General features: G+C 36.0%; 2 protein-coding genes across 2 annotated transcripts; both read right to left on the bottom strand.

The window, feature by feature from the left end:
• Positions 1-18: 18 nt before the first annotated feature.
• LOC147866393 (uncharacterized) lies at positions 19-1,858 on the bottom strand. Its single transcript, XM_087316836.1, has 3 exons — positions 1,521-1,858; positions 1,028-1,111; positions 19-410 (listed from the first exon to the last, which is right to left on the bottom strand). The coding sequence occupies exons 1-3, from the start codon at positions 1,831-1,833 to the stop codon at positions 355-357; spliced, it is 453 nt and encodes a 150-aa protein (XP_087172962.1). The 5' UTR covers positions 1,834-1,858; the 3' UTR covers positions 19-354.
• A 2,680-nt stretch (positions 1,859-4,538) lies between these two features.
• Positions 4,539-13,754, bottom strand: LOC147866392 (aspartic proteinase nepenthesin-1-like). Its single transcript, XM_087316835.1, has 12 exons — positions 13,355-13,754; positions 13,106-13,226; positions 11,161-11,591; positions 10,921-11,077; positions 7,596-7,675; positions 7,008-7,104; positions 6,845-6,917; positions 5,875-6,057; positions 5,657-5,784; positions 5,122-5,223; positions 4,935-5,032; positions 4,539-4,814 (listed from the first exon to the last, which is right to left on the bottom strand). Exons 1-12 carry the CDS (start codon positions 13,633-13,635, stop codon positions 4,643-4,645), a joined length of 1,923 nt encoding a protein of 640 aa, XP_087172961.1. The 5' UTR covers positions 13,636-13,754; the 3' UTR covers positions 4,539-4,642.
• Between the last annotated feature and the right edge of the window lie 1,482 nt (positions 13,755-15,236).

The raw sequence follows: 15,236 nt of genomic DNA, 5'->3' as shown, positions 1-15,236 counted from the left end.
CCTTTTCCACACTTCAAATGTCGTAAAACTTATTCAATCTCAATGTTGTAAAGCCAGTACATGATCTGAAAACTAAAGCTTATGAAGGGTGTTTTGATAATGAAGAGCAAACACATTTAACACATTTCTCGGCACTGGAATATGCGGCATTAAGTTGTGAGGTAAAAACTTTAGCACTACACATGTTTATTGTGTTTAGATTGCAAACAAGAATAAGCTAGTGAATCTATATGCAATTATTTATATTTAAAGCAATTGCTTTCACTGTCATGTACAGCACAACGAATACCCTATTTTGCAAAGGGATATAGAATCTCCGCAAGAAAAAACCTCATGAGAACCATCATCATCATATCATCGTATAGCTCTTTTGAAATTGCTCCGGTATTTCTGTGAGGCGATGAATAAAACTGTAGACAAATGAAAAATGATTTTCAGGTAACAAGTTCATCATCTACATTTTAAATGGTTGGTTTTTCCAATTCAGTACTATTTTATGCATACATGCCTGTAGACTTATGTTATCTCAATAATCCGAAAGAGTTGATTTTTGTGAGATTCCAACAATATGCCTTCTCATCAAATAATCAAATAGAATGGAGAAATTACAAAATACCCCTCTTAAAATATTTAATTCTTACATAATCACTAACTAATGCCCTTACATATCTGAAGGGTATGTTTGAGATTCTTCCTAAAACATGATGATAATCCCCAGAGAATATATACTTACTAAAATGTTCACATTTAGCCTTACTTGGTTTATTGGTATCCGAGTAACTACCGAACGAAGAACAAAATTTGGATATTTCCTACCCAATATTGTTCAGTTATATAAATATCAAATAAAAATCCAATCAAAGTAATAGCAATTTTATGCAATTTCCCACAATAAAAAAAGAAACTACAAACTGGCAAATTCAAAAGGTTCAGCTGGTTTTTACAGTCTTTTGCTTGAACAAATCAATATAGATAGATAGATACACACATAATGAATTGGAAAAAAGGTTTTTTTTTTATACCGTACCTGGCCAAGCAAGAGTGAGGCCTAGTTTGGTCGGAAGCGAATCACTGTAGGTCGTATTCGAAAACCCCGAGAAGAACTTGGTTGCTTTTTTAGAAAAAACAAAATCAGTGAATTAGTAATGGGAGAGATCTTCATCGTTTAAACTCTTCATCAAATTCAATTCTTCATCGTTTTAATTCTTCATCACATCAACCCTTTCGTAGCTTTAGCCCTTTGTTGAACTTCATTATTTTTAATCATTACTTGCTCTTCACTTCTTCTTTTTACCCTAACACGGCTCTTCATTTCCCTTCATCATTTTGAACCCTTCATCACTCTTTCATCATTTCAACTAATTTTAGCTCTTCACAGTTTCTAACTCTTCATAGTTTTAAACCTATCAGCGTTTCTATCAGAATATAAAAAAGTGCCAAAACACGGCATATTTTTTTTAATTAAGTAATTAATAAAACAAATAAAGGAGAAGGGAAGAGAAGAGATTGATTGTACATACCACCGATGGCATAGACTGCAAGAAGAAGCAAGGGGCTGAAGACTGTGTTGAGAATGGGACCCAGTACAGGAACATTTGAAACGATAGGCAATCCACCTCGGATTTGAACTCCAAGCCGCTTCTTGTACATCATGGTTCCTCCCTTACCTCCGTCTTTCTTCCCATTCATGAATGTGAGTCTACCATTGCAATCGCCCGTCAAGAAGCCTTGCCGTGCAGGTAGAAGGCTGCCATGGCCATGGCTTCTCAGAGAAGGAAGCGAGGAAGAAGGAGTGACAACATTGGATAGTAGAAGAGAGACGGGGGAAGCCATAGCCGGCGGATTTAGGACTCCAAAAAACTTGGAGATTAGGAGACAGACAGACAGACAGACAGACAGGAAGGCAATTTGTGTGAGTAGAGTATATCGTATCTGTGTCTGTGTCTGTGTCTGTGTCTGTGTGTAGAGTATCTATAGTTCTGTATAAATAAAAGAGAGTTGTGTTGTTGAGGGAGGATGGGTCATTTTTGTAAATAAATCCCAAAATATCTGGACTCTTGATGATCCATGTATGTATGTATGCATGCTACATGTATGTATGTATGTATGTATGTATGTATGTATGTATGTATGTATGTATGTATGTGTGTTACATGTATGTATGTATGTATGTATGTATGTATGTATGTATGTATGTATGTATGTATGTATGTATGTATGTATGTATGTATGTATGTATGTATGTATGTATGTATGTACGCATGTTACATGTATGTATGTATGTATGTATGTATGTATGTATGTACGCATGTTACATGTATGTATGTATGTATGTATGTATGTATGTATGTACGCATGTTACATGTATGTATGTATGTATGTATGTATGTATGTATGTATGTATGTATGAATGAATGAATGAATGTTACATGTAAGTATGTATGTGTGTATGTATGTATGTTACATGTATGTATGTATGTATGTATGTATGTATGAATGAATGTTACATGTAAGTATGTATGTGTGTATGTATGCATGTTACATGTATGTATGTATGTATGTATGTATGTATGTATGTATGTATGTTACATGTAAGTAAGTATGTATGTATGAATGAATGAATGTTACATGTAAGTATGTATGTGTGTATGTATGCATGTTACATGTATGTATGTATGTATGTATGTATGTATGTATGTATGTATGTATGTATGTATGTTACATGTAAGTAAGTAAATATGTATGTATGAATGAATGAATGTTACATGTATGTGTGTATGTGTGTATGTATGCATGTTACATGTATGTATGTATGTATGACTCTTTTAAAGCTTGGATTCAAGAGTAGGATTGGCCTCTTTACTCCGTCTACACTACCATGAAACGCCATCAACAATCAATACGAACACCCTTGATTTGTGTGTGTTCCCCATTGTATCTGAACTTCTATGATACTAGTATATACCCAACAAGAAGTTGTGTATCTGGAATGGGGATGAGACTGTGTGGCATGCGTTGAGGTTGACTTGGACAAATAAGAGCACGTAGACCGCACAATGATTGATGGTCGCCATCAAGGTGAAAGACTAGTTGTTCGAAACGGAATATTAGCCTTTCGGTGCGAATAGAAGGTTTCCATGGCCTCTTAGAGAAGGAGGCGATGCAGAAGTGACACTAACAATGATGCATTGAGGGATGAAAACATCACAATCGTACAAGGGAACTCACATAGATATCATGCGAACGTATATTGTGTAGTCTTAGATGAGGCTAATTATACAAATAATTCATATTGTAGTGGTAAAAACATTTTCTAATGTCTTAAGCTTCGATTTACTTGATGGAATATTCAATAAAGCTTTTATTGTTATTTTTACAAAATCCATACTTTGATTACTAAATGTATGCAATATTATTACTTCACAAAATGGAAGGAAATTGGTTCCATAAAGGTCAATGTAGGCATCTTTAAGAAGTATTTCGAAACAATCATTTCAATATTCTCCAAAAACGCAAAATAAAGACAATCAAATAATGAGTAACAAACAATACTCAAGACAACCAACGTTAAATATGTCTAACATTGAGAATAGCATATTGAAGCAACTTCATATAGACTCTCTAATTTAAGTAAAGTAGCAATACCAAAAGTGCAAACCGTTTGTCGCAAATACAAGCATTTGAAACTACTATCAAAATTGCACGTAGCTCTTCAGCTTCAACTTCAACGAAAAAGGGCAAAAATGCAACTAGGTCTTTACATAGAAAATATACAAATGGTAATCAATCTCCTTCATTTTAGCTTGAGCTACAACTTCTCAAAGCCTATGACAAGTAACTACACCACAAGAATCGATCACAATCAATCCCAATTAAGACACAAAAGAAGGCAAAAAAGTAAAAGGAAAAGCATTTGCCAATTAGCATTATTCGATAAGTTTGAGAAATAAGTATACATTTTGAGCATTTTTTAATAGGAAATTAAAGTTTTCTTTTGGTTAAGTATATATTGTATGTACTTTTGTACACTCATTACATGTACAAACAGTATTAAATAGAAAAGGCTGAACAATTGATCTCAGCAACTTCAAGGTATGGTGCACACAACACCATCCACAAGGTAACATTCATACTTCAAACATTAAATATGCATGCTTTATATTCTTTCTACTATTGTTTTAATTGATCTTTTATAATCACTTGTTTTCTTCCTCAATTAAGCTTCTACAGCTATAATCTTTATACTAGTCAAGTTTGATTAGTTTTAATTACCTCTTTTCGCTTGATATTATACGGCAAGGAAATTGAAAGGGCTGACGTTTTTTGCACTAAGAAATTTAATACTTGTGAAAGTTCTACATAATACTACTTTTAATAACACAAATTTCTTTCAAAATTTCTCTCAACAATAACATCCCATTCATCAATAATGCATAGCATAGAGGCACACACTTGAAAGTTAACAAAAGACATCATAGTAATGGTACAATTTAAGAATAAAACAAAATGACACCAAGATCCAATATCAAAAAAATCGATTTTACAAAAATTGCATAAATGCATTGATTATAATCATTATTATTGTTACTAATATTAATATAATTATATAAAGATACAAAAAAATTTATTGTTTTCTTTTTCATCATGAATGTTGTTGAGGAGGTTGATCCGACATTTCAATACTTTGTTGAAGGCTTTGATATTGTTGTCCATTGCGCCGCCGTCTATGCCACCACACAAAAATACAAGCGCCACTAAAAATTGAAATTACGAAAGTTACCACTAATGCAATGATCCTCTTTGACAACACTGGCCTGCATATCATCGAAAAACTCATGAATTATTCATATATGTACTACATATGGATGGATGGACGTGTATAATAAATAACCAGATTCTCCAGAGATGTATGAAAAAACAAACAAAAAAGGAACCTTGTATCAACAAGTTTAATGCTCCATTCGATCACTGAGTATTCGCTGAATGGATCGGTTAGACTGATTTCGTGATCAGACAATCGATCCACAATGTTCTGCCATGAATTTTTTTTTGTTAAGAAATATGTTGTAAACAATCAAGGCTAATACATTCTTTCTTTCCCATTCATTTAATTTCATTTACCTTGGCAAGAACATTCAAAAGGTGTTCATCGGTTGCGGCAATGCGAATTGAACATACCACAGTGACGTTTCCTTGGGTATTTGTAAAACTAATCAAACTAGCCTGTCAGAAGAAAATTGAAAATAAAGGTAATCAAACTAACCTTCAATCCGCACACATGAATTGCATAGAATAAAAGTATTATATGGGGGGTTATACGCATACATGGACTATTGGAAACATGTGGATTAATGTCTTGTATAAAAAGCATATGATGTATATACATATACATTAGATGGAAAATCATGGACTAATGTCTGTATAAAAAGCATATGACATATAAATATACATTTGATGGAAAATTATGGACTAACGTCTTGTATAAAAAACAATCGATGTATACATATATACATTAGATGGAAAATCATGGACATCTCATATAAAAGTATTTGATGTGTGTGTGTGTGTGTATATATATGCCTTGTATAAAAATGTATGAAGCATATATATACCATATAGTGCCTATATACCGTTAAGTTATGAGTAATTGTCTCACCTGACTATGATCAATCTGTAACGCCTGAGAAAGTTCCTCTAAAAACTGTGTTTGCAAGCTTTCAAAAGCAGTATAGTTAATGGCCACCAAAATAGTAAAATCCAGAGTCCCTGAAACACATCTGGGGTCTATTCTGCAAAAATCAGCAATACTTGGTATGTTTTTATCTTACCTAAAAGGGTTAACAAAAAATTGCATTCTGATGCCGAATATATAACCTTGTATTGAATAAGAATTGCCTGAAAAGGGAGCAGCTGAAGGAGGGGTAACTGCCAGTTCAGGAGATTTGGTTGGTGTGGGCGACTGTAAATTATTCCAGAGATCCGAACAATTTGTCTTCCAAAATCCAATTCGTTGATTAACACGGTCGTATGTAACAAGCATATTTCGGACTACAATACCTGCACAAGAAACATTAGCTATGAGTTATAGTAAAACTCCAAAAATGACCATTAGGAGAAAATTGAAGTAAAAAATGGGGCCTCAATATCATGATGTTATTAATACAATTCTGCACTGGTTGTGGTTAAGACATTTGGGATTACCAGAAACCTATCATTTGAAAGATCTTAGTGAGAGGATTCTAGAAAACTCAATTCACAGTTAAAGATGAGAAAACTATGGCCTTCTCTAAAAACACAACTCCAAATGTACCCAATGAAAGCCTCTATCCTATTGATTCCAAGAAATTTTTGGGGGAAGGTATTCCAAATGCTTCAAAGGCCTAAGATTGAGTCCAAATTTTGTCTGGCATCTGTCAGACTGCTATTTTTATGCTGCATTAGATGGACTAATAATGGCTTTGATCAAAGTGTAAGTTTGTAAATATCCCAAAGCAACTTGATAAACTCATGAGGCCTAAAAATCTATTCATGTTTTCATTGGCTTCTTCAGACCAATATAATGGCACAGAAAACTTCTGTTAAATCCCCTACATGATTTTGATATGATAAGGATTAGACACAAGGCTCACATATATGCTAGATAACTCATCCTTCGAATGAACAAAAGACAAATTTCAAGATGTGGTTTTCACGACTAGTATATAGGAATGGGCTTTCGATATAATATATATCTTAATCCTTAATTCTTTGAATAAACAATCTTTTCAGGAAATAGGTTTTCATAGCTAGTATATGAGAATTAAACTCAAAGACATGTTTTTCAACATTTTAAAAACTAATCAACCTCCAAGGAGTGTAGCCGAATCCTTGCCGTTTCCAAATATGCCCAAACAATAACCTCCTTTAACTTTCAAATGCTGCAATTAGTAAGAGCGAAAAACATTCTTATCAATTTGGGTGTCAAGAGATCCAGCAAAAGAAAGCTCAGCTCAAAATCGAAGTAGTACCTTAAACAGGTAGTTTTCTGGAGCTAAAGACACCATCTGTCCATCTCCAAACTTCAGATGTACATCAGGGAAATGATCAGACAGCTTTGACACATCACTAGAACGCATCACCGAGTAAGAGCCAATAAAAATTAAAAATTTGAAGTACAGAATTGAAGCTGCTCTCATATTCGCACATAAACATAAGGTAAGAAGAACATCTTTAATACGGAATATCAGCTATAAAGTCTCTCTCAGCTAAGTTATTACGCAAACACAGACTACTTTGCAATCATCAAAGATACCTGTTACTTAGTCAGAAAAGAATAAACAGGTTGACTTCTGATTATTAAAGTCTCGACTACATTAATTTATGCATGTTGTCACCATATCATCCTAATATTTGGGTTTGGACTTACGTGAAAACTGAATAATAAAACTTTGCATATACCAAATGATTTCATAGAATTCTTTCATATTCACATGCTGTGTTCCTTATCTAGATTTAAATCATTTTTGTTGCTCCATTGTAAAACAAAATACAAATTGCAACCACCTTAGGGAAATCTTTAAAAAAAGCATATCTCAATTCAATCTTGATTCACACACCTTCCTGCACCTTCAAAGCATACATCAGGATAATGTGGATCTGGCCCAGATACTTGACGCAATTTCACATTCTGCATCAACTGTAAATTCGAAAGAATGGTCACTAAAGTCATAATACAGTTTAAAAAACACATAAACCAGACACGGGATTTTAAAGTAACTGATGATTGAAAAAGATTAGATGCATTTTTTCTTTGATGTAGTATTGCCTGTGTTAAAATATTGACAATGGCAGAAGGTTCAAACAGGTAAATCAGTCACATGTGTTCAGTGAAAGAAAGCATCAATAATGATTGCACCAGTTTTCATTCTACCATAAAGAAAGAGCAGAAAATCATTATTGTACTGAAAAGCAGATTTTACCCTTAAACACGAACCATGAAAAACAAAAACACCAAAGAAAATCTCAAATGCATTTACTAAATTACAACACACTTGACACAACAAATGAATCTTCTAACATGCTCAACAATCACATTTAGCATTTACTAAATTACAACACACTTGCCACAACAAATGAATCTTCTAACATGCTCAACAAAATCTTCCCATTGAAACCCAACTCCAGATATTCAAGTTTGAACCCTAATTTAGTCTTTTGTTCCTTTTTGCAGGTTCTTTGAGTTGTCTTTTTACTTCCTTAAAAACATACTTCCATTTTTGTTTTTAAGGAAAAAAAACAGGCTTATAATCACTGTGTATTGTATATTCCTTCAAAACTGCCAGCAGGCCTAATTTCGTAGGAAATACATTATAAAAGACCAGAATGACTGCTCAAAATGATGCTGGACACAATGGGTTATAATAAACTAGAAAAGACACCATGACACATAAGAGATGCAGCTAAAAACCTAGGTCCAAAAACAAACTGGCATCCAGAAGTGGTGCAAAGAAAGGATAACTGAGAATACAAACCAAGTTCTACTGGTACAAGTTCCCAAGGTCAGACCCATTTGGGATACTATCAATAGACTTACCCCTCCTACATGGAGAGTACTTTGTCTCATCAAAGCAACTTGAAACTCATGTCTCGTTTCACAATGAGAACTCAACTCCTATCACTTCAGATACCTTGACTGTTGTCAGGTATTTCAAAAAGAAAAACAACTAAAAGGGATATCTATTGTAATTATTGTTACAAGCTAGGGCACAATATGTTCCAAGTGCTTTAAGAAAAAGCTGGATGGAGATAGTCATCTACCACTCTTTCAGACCTGCAATTTTGGGTATCTGGCATATGTTCACATTACCGAGAAGCGCCACCACAAGCTGGATCCTGGAGTCTCAAAAGTTCATCTTTGTCGGTTATCGTGCAAAATTTGAAGGCTTCTGCCTTTATAATCCTGGCGCTCTGTCCATTATCAAAAGTTGTTGATTTCATGGAACATTTTTTTATAGCACTGATGTGCCCAAAATTTGAAATCCTAATGATAGAATTATTATGTCTGCAACCCAGAGGCAACACTCGCTGTGGTGATAATCAAAGCTGCATCTCTATAGCACAGAATTCAGTGTTTCATGTCCACACCAAACACATTGAATATGTAACAAAGGTGTAACGATGAAAACCCTCATCAAGAAATGCTGTGAAGCCTGAGATAAGTTTCAGATCTACATACATGGTTGAAACCCTTTCATTTTTGCCATCATCCACAAATTTCTTGGAAACATGTGCGGTTGTGGAGCCCTGATAGAGACACAAATCTTCCTTAGTGGATGAGAGTTTCCAAGTTGACTCAATGTCTTGCAAAGAAATCGGTTGGTGTCGAAGGCATCCTAAGTCTATTGGTTGGAGAAGATTTTTGCCACAAACACAAAGATGAAGTTCTACAAAAGGTAACAACTAAAGATGAGACCATGGAGATTCTTAAATAGATGCTTGGATATTTAACCCGTGATATTATGATAAGAAAGATTTTGCTAATTGGTTTTACATGCCTACTATGTACATGAATGGTGTGGATCATGTGACATGTCGAAAGACAAGGTGGAGGTGTCTACAACAGACAGTAGTTTTCGCAAAGTTTCAGAGATGATGGAACCTCTTCCAGAGACTCAGAATGGAAAAGAGTTTGTTCTCATGGATATCAACTACGTGACTCAACGGGTAGATGCAGTGGCAAACTCTTCAATTAAAGCTAAAGATGCAGCACAGTTTGTATATAAAAATATTTGTACTAGTATTTTTTTTTTGTTTGATGTATTATTTTCATGTCTAGAGCCTAATGAAGGGCAAAAGAGACTTTTCCATATTAGGGTAGTGTTCACCATAAATGGTTCACACGAGACCAGGGGGGGTGGCTCAATGTGTTAGTGATTTCTAATCAAAAGTGGAGGACATCCAAATGACAAGTTGAATTCCACTAACATCATAGAAATTGGACAATGGAGCATAAAGACATTTAAGAATCAATTCTAGGAGAGTAAAGCTTGGGATATGGCTTAAGCCATAATTATAATTTGGTGAAAGTCACACATGTGATTTGATACAGAGGGCAACAGACAACTAAAAGAAGGATACAGATAGGCATAAAGAAAAGAGTAGTTGTAGGTGTACAAATAAAAGTAGCTACAGGCAGAATCCAGTGTAGTTTGCGTAAAACCAGTTTCTTTCCTGTCTGAGGCTAGGCAAGTGCGAATTGGGTGTTTTTTGTCTCATTGTATTCCTCTCAACAAATTCTACCTTCTTTTTTTACTTTTCTTGAAGAAGATGTAGTAAGGCCCAAACTTGAGATGTCTTGCCTGAAAGTTCTAAGACATATCCCTTGTAAAAACTCTTGTCATTAAACTTCTTACTTTGATTTTGAGTGGTTTGGTTCTCAGTGCAAGGACTATCTTGCCCTTTGCACTCTCACAGTTACAATTTGTCATCCTTGATTTTATATATTGAAATTCGATACATTTCCATCCTACACTCTACCTCGCCAAGTTACTGATGGATGTTTGATAATCTAGGAAGGAGAAGCATATGTTCTTGCTTTTTCACTTTTCTTTTGGCGTTCCTTCAGCCCTCTTTTGGCTAAATAAATAGCTATAAACATCACATCAACTTCACTCTGCAATTTAGGCCTCTACAAAAATTGAAGTAATAATCCACTATTGGAGCCACAGAATATAAGTTATGATTTAGTGCCCAACACAATGGTAACTAGTTACAGAATGGCAATTACAAATAGAATTTCGCAATCTTCAATAACACCAATGACTAACCTTTTATGAAACAAAAATTTTAGATTATTATTTTATATATAACAAACATGACCTAGGCACAAGATACACATATCCAATAGAGTTGTTATTCCATAGCAAGGGAGAAGGGACTCACTGCTGATTTGAAAGCTTGAAAAGCTGCATCTGGGAAGTACGCATATGTAGTTCCACTGTCGAGTATAGTTCCGAAATTGGAATCGAAAATATTGTGTTCCAATACTAAAGGAGTTCCTGCTACAAGGACTTGCTGGAGACCAAGATTGTAGTAAGCACTGGGGTAAAACACAAAATTGTGACTTGCAAGTTGCAACTACTGCAAATAAAAGTAAGATTACCAGAAATACTATTCACTTACCTTCTACCGAAATCAGATCGAGTAAACACCATATTCGGAGGATCAACAGTAGCTCCCATGATCATGGCACCACCACCTTCATCCATACCACCATAACAGAGAGAGAAAGCTGCAGTTATGGATTTCCTTTCCACAAGCTGATCCACAACACTAAGGTGACCTCTACCAAGCCCCATTATACCATCCGCTTTCTGCTCAAAAATATCCCCTGTCTCCGCCATTTCACATCCAAATACGAGACGTTCGAGCGCCAACGAACTAGAATTTCCAAAGGATACGAGATCATCACCTAGCAGTCCTTCACTCGTGCTCATTTCAGCATACCTCCTTTCATACTTGCATTGCTTCTGCCTGGAGTCGCAATCAGCACATTGTGGCCCGCACGGCATTGGTTTATATGTGCTAGATGCATCTGGTTTGAATCCAGGATCCTAAACAAACCAGAAAAGACATTAAATGCTAAATCGAAAGTTTAAAGCTTTCCCTTTACCATTTATATATTGCACTAACATATGCAAATGCATGTATATTCACATAGCATTTTCATGCAAATGCACACACACACACACACACACACACACACACACTCATATTTGTGTCCATGCTGCACAATACATTTTCCCAAAAAATAAAACCACTTCTAAATTACTTATAAATTCCTGCAATGGCCTTAGATAACAGATTAAGTGGCAAACCACAAGGTTTATATCCTTGAGTTTGTATGTTATAACCTAATTAGTCCAATATTGGTTTGTGCAGGCTTGTACAAGTCCTTCACAATTTTATCTTATCCAAACATGCAAAATGATTATTTATCCTTAAAATATTGCTTCATGAAGTGAATGGATAGGGAAGAGATGCAAAAGGGTAGCTCGCACTTTATGTAGCCCTAAACCCCCTGGTAAAATACTAGCACCAATGCCCTGAATGGAGCTGTCCAAATGCAGATTTGTCTATCTCTATCCTTGATTTGATTGTTAATTGGAGAATGCCATTAAACATGAAGGACATATGTTAGGTTGATCATAATAACAATTTTAAAACCAATGGAATGATTACAAATCAATCTCGGATATAGCAGTCAGCGTATAAACTTAAAATAAACCTAATGATATTGTTATTAGACTAGTGACTTGAACTGCTTAACACAGGATCAATTACAATATCTACGACCTCATTGAATGAGGCTATTAGCGCAAACAATCTGTGCTATGATGGCTAGTAAATTAGAGGTGTGGGTCCACTTGCAGCACGTTTGACCATATTTAAGATTAAGACAGGGTATTTCTGGAAGAGGGCATTAGGTTGATATTAACGCAGACCATAGCTAATTGGACTATTTTCATCCTTGATTTCACTCTTAATTGCATGTTAAAATAGGCTTGGAGGAACATCTATTGTACAAAAAAGAAATTACTTTATATATCTGCATTTATTCAGATTGACACATTTCAAACTTGATTTGACGACTAATCAACATAACATCACATTTCCATACTTTTAAGCATCAATTCTTTAAAAACGGGAATAATTTCAAAGTTCAAACCATAGTACGTAATATTTGTGTTTGTTAGCCCAAACATTCGTTTTCATACGTATGAAAACGAATGCGTATGTTATTAAAACATTCTTGGTTTTTTTTTTACACTTTTTACCTGAACTTTCTTACCCTAAAAAAATTTACCTTATAATAAATAATGAGTGCAAAAGACTTCGAGGGTGTTTTTCTTACGTGAATGATAATAATGTTCACGAATGCGAATGCAGGAATGGTACATATGCTTCATACTATGGTTCAAACCATTACAAAAGAAACAGGGTATTCCCACAGCTTTTGAGAAAAGATATGGAATGTAACGTAAAACATCTATTTTTAGATTACTTCAATATCTTTTGAATATATTATGCTTCCATACCTTTGGAACAAAGTGTAGGACAAGAATACCTGATGTTTGCCACATTTTGTACATGAAGAGCAAGGCACATAGGTAACAGTGCTTCCTGTATCTACTATAAGGGCAAATTCTTGTGGAGGAGTTCCGATCCATAGCCTAGTAGTATAATAACTACACACAACCAAAAAAGAACATTTGAACCCATCCACAATCCAACACAATAGAAGCAAAATTAATCATAGTTATATTGCCAAAAACATAATTGCATACAGAGTTATAGTTATAGGTTTCATACATACCCTTTTGTGAGTAGATCGTCATATAGAGTCATCTTTGCATTAGCATTAGATTCATCCGACAGTTTTCTAGGGTTTTGAACCCTGTCCCTGTGTAAATCGGATGACCCGGAGACGTTCTTTGGTAAGTGTCTAGAGAGAGGTAAAAAGAGAGCCAGACCTAAATCTGGGTCTTCAAGGATATTGGGTCCTTGAATGTGCATCTGAGCCATCGTAGAAAAGAGGAGAAACAGAGAGATATACAGGAAGAAGAAGAAGACGAAGAGAGTAGGGGGAGACGCCATGGGTTTCTTGTTAAAGGTCGAGAAATCTGGCCATGGCTACTGTGATGTGATGATGGTTCACATGCTTGCTTGAGAGATTCAATTGGAGCCTCTTTCAGTCAAAGAGAGAGGGAGGGAGCATGTTTATGTTTAGGTGGGCATTTCTAGACAGAGTATGCTTTTCTAGAGAGAGGATGCTTTTATTGAGAGAGAGAGAGGGGGGGGGAGGGAAGCTCCTGTCTATTTTCACCCAAGAGGCTTGACGAGGGAATCACGGCTTGCCCTGTTGCAGCTATGCAGGGCAGGGCGCATAGCCGACTCCCGAGGGTGCATGCGATCTGCACCGTCAGATCTTTATCTAAAAAAGCACGTGAGTTTTCGATAGCCTCACTCTGACATCCTGTGTCACCAATAACCCGGCTCTCTCTGATTGCAGTAGCCTAGCTTGCCTGACCGGCTCAGGACAGGAGCCCAGCCGACTCAAAGTCGGAGCCCAACTCAAATCTATAGCCCGACCAAGTCAGGGTAGGAACCCAGCTCCTGTCTATTTTCACCCAAGAGGCTTGACGAGGGAATCGCGGCTTGCCCTGTTGCAGCTATGCAGGGCAGGGCGCATAGCCGACTCCCGAGGGCGCATGTGATTTGCACCGTCAGATCTTTATCTAAAAAAGCACGTGAGTTTTTTATAGCCTCACTCTGACATCCTGTGTCACCAATAACCCGGCTCTCTCTGATTGCAGTAGCCTACCCTACCTGACCGGCTCAGGATAGGAGCCCAGCCAACTCAAAGTCGGAGCCCAACTCAAATCTATAGCCCGACCAAGTCAGGGTAGGAACCCAGCTCTGAGCCTGGCATCAAAATCTTCAAGTTCTAAATATATAAAACTTCCACCATTAAAATTAAAACACGTGCAAATATTCTTCCCAGTGTAAAACAAAAGTAAGAGATCATTCCAAACTCAAATACACTGGGAAGAAGATGCAGGTTCCGTCTCATATTTCACCGAAGCATTTAAAATCTTAGATTTCACCGAAGCATTTAAATTTCAGCCACCAATTTCTTCTTCATCGTCTTCACGAGAGCTTAGGTATATTCATAACGGCATATTCAAAATGCTAGTATATTCAGAATACCTCAATGTTGATATATTCAGAAATCATGCAAGTTTTCAAAATGGAACATGTGGGCATATTCAGAAATCATCGAATGCATGCATCCAAGAGGGATTTAAACCCTAATACCATTTTCAAGAACATTTTAACCATCCATTTCCAACACTCAAGTACCTTCACAAAACTATTTTCAAGTAGCAAACAAAAGTAGAAACCAATCAAATATGTATACCTCCCAACTCAACAGGCGGTGGGCGATGTAGATGCAAGTTCAAGTGGTTGGCAAGTGCCGGTGGTGATGGCATCTTCCGTCCTAAATCTAAAACTCTGGTCGTTTAAAAAATGTGTGAAAAATGACAGACACATGGTTTTAGTCTACTACAATTATAAGCCGAGCTCCCCCAATTAGCCAAGCTCCTTTGAGCTGGACTCCCCCAAGAGTTGAGCTCCCTTTATGAGTTGGGCTCTTGTCTTTGAGTTGGGCAACTACAGAGTGTCAAGCCGAGCAA

Source organism: Azolla caroliniana, unplaced genomic scaffold (genome assembly GCF_043228905.1).
Source record: "Azolla caroliniana isolate FFs.n. ecotype wild unplaced genomic scaffold, voAzoCaro1.0.p SCAF_3, whole genome shotgun sequence".
NCBI lineage: Eukaryota > Viridiplantae > Streptophyta > Polypodiopsida > Salviniales > Salviniaceae > Azolla > Azolla caroliniana.
This window is presented reverse-complemented; position numbering and strand designations above follow the sequence as displayed.

What these genes read in the sequence shown, in the direction of transcription:
- LOC147866393 (XM_087316836.1), bottom strand. Translation starts at nt 1,833, where the DNA reads ATGGCTTCCCCCGTCTCTCTTCTACTATCCAATGTTGTCACTCCTTCT. An exon ending in TGCAGTCTATGCCATCGGTG is followed by an intron (nt 1,112 to 1,520) that starts GTATGTACAATC and finishes TTTCTAAAAAAG; the next exon opens with CAACCAAGTTCTTCTCGGGG. An exon ending in CCTCACTCTTGCTTGGCCAG is followed by an intron (nt 411 to 1,027) that starts GTACGGTATAAA and finishes ATTTGTCTACAG; the next exon opens with TTTTATTCATCGCCTCACAG.
- LOC147866392 (XM_087316835.1), bottom strand. Translation starts at nt 13,635, where the DNA reads ATGGCGTCTCCCCCTACTCTCTTCGTCTTCTTCTTCTTCCTGTATATC. An exon ending in TTCGGCTACACTCCTTGGAG is followed by an intron (nt 6,058 to 6,844) that starts GTTGATTAGTTT and finishes TTTCTTGTGCAG; the next exon opens with GTATTGTAGTCCGAAATATG. An exon ending in TTTTGAATGTTCTTGCCAAG is followed by an intron (nt 5,033 to 5,121) that starts GTAAATGAAATT and finishes AATTCATGGCAG; the next exon opens with AACATTGTGGATCGATTGTC.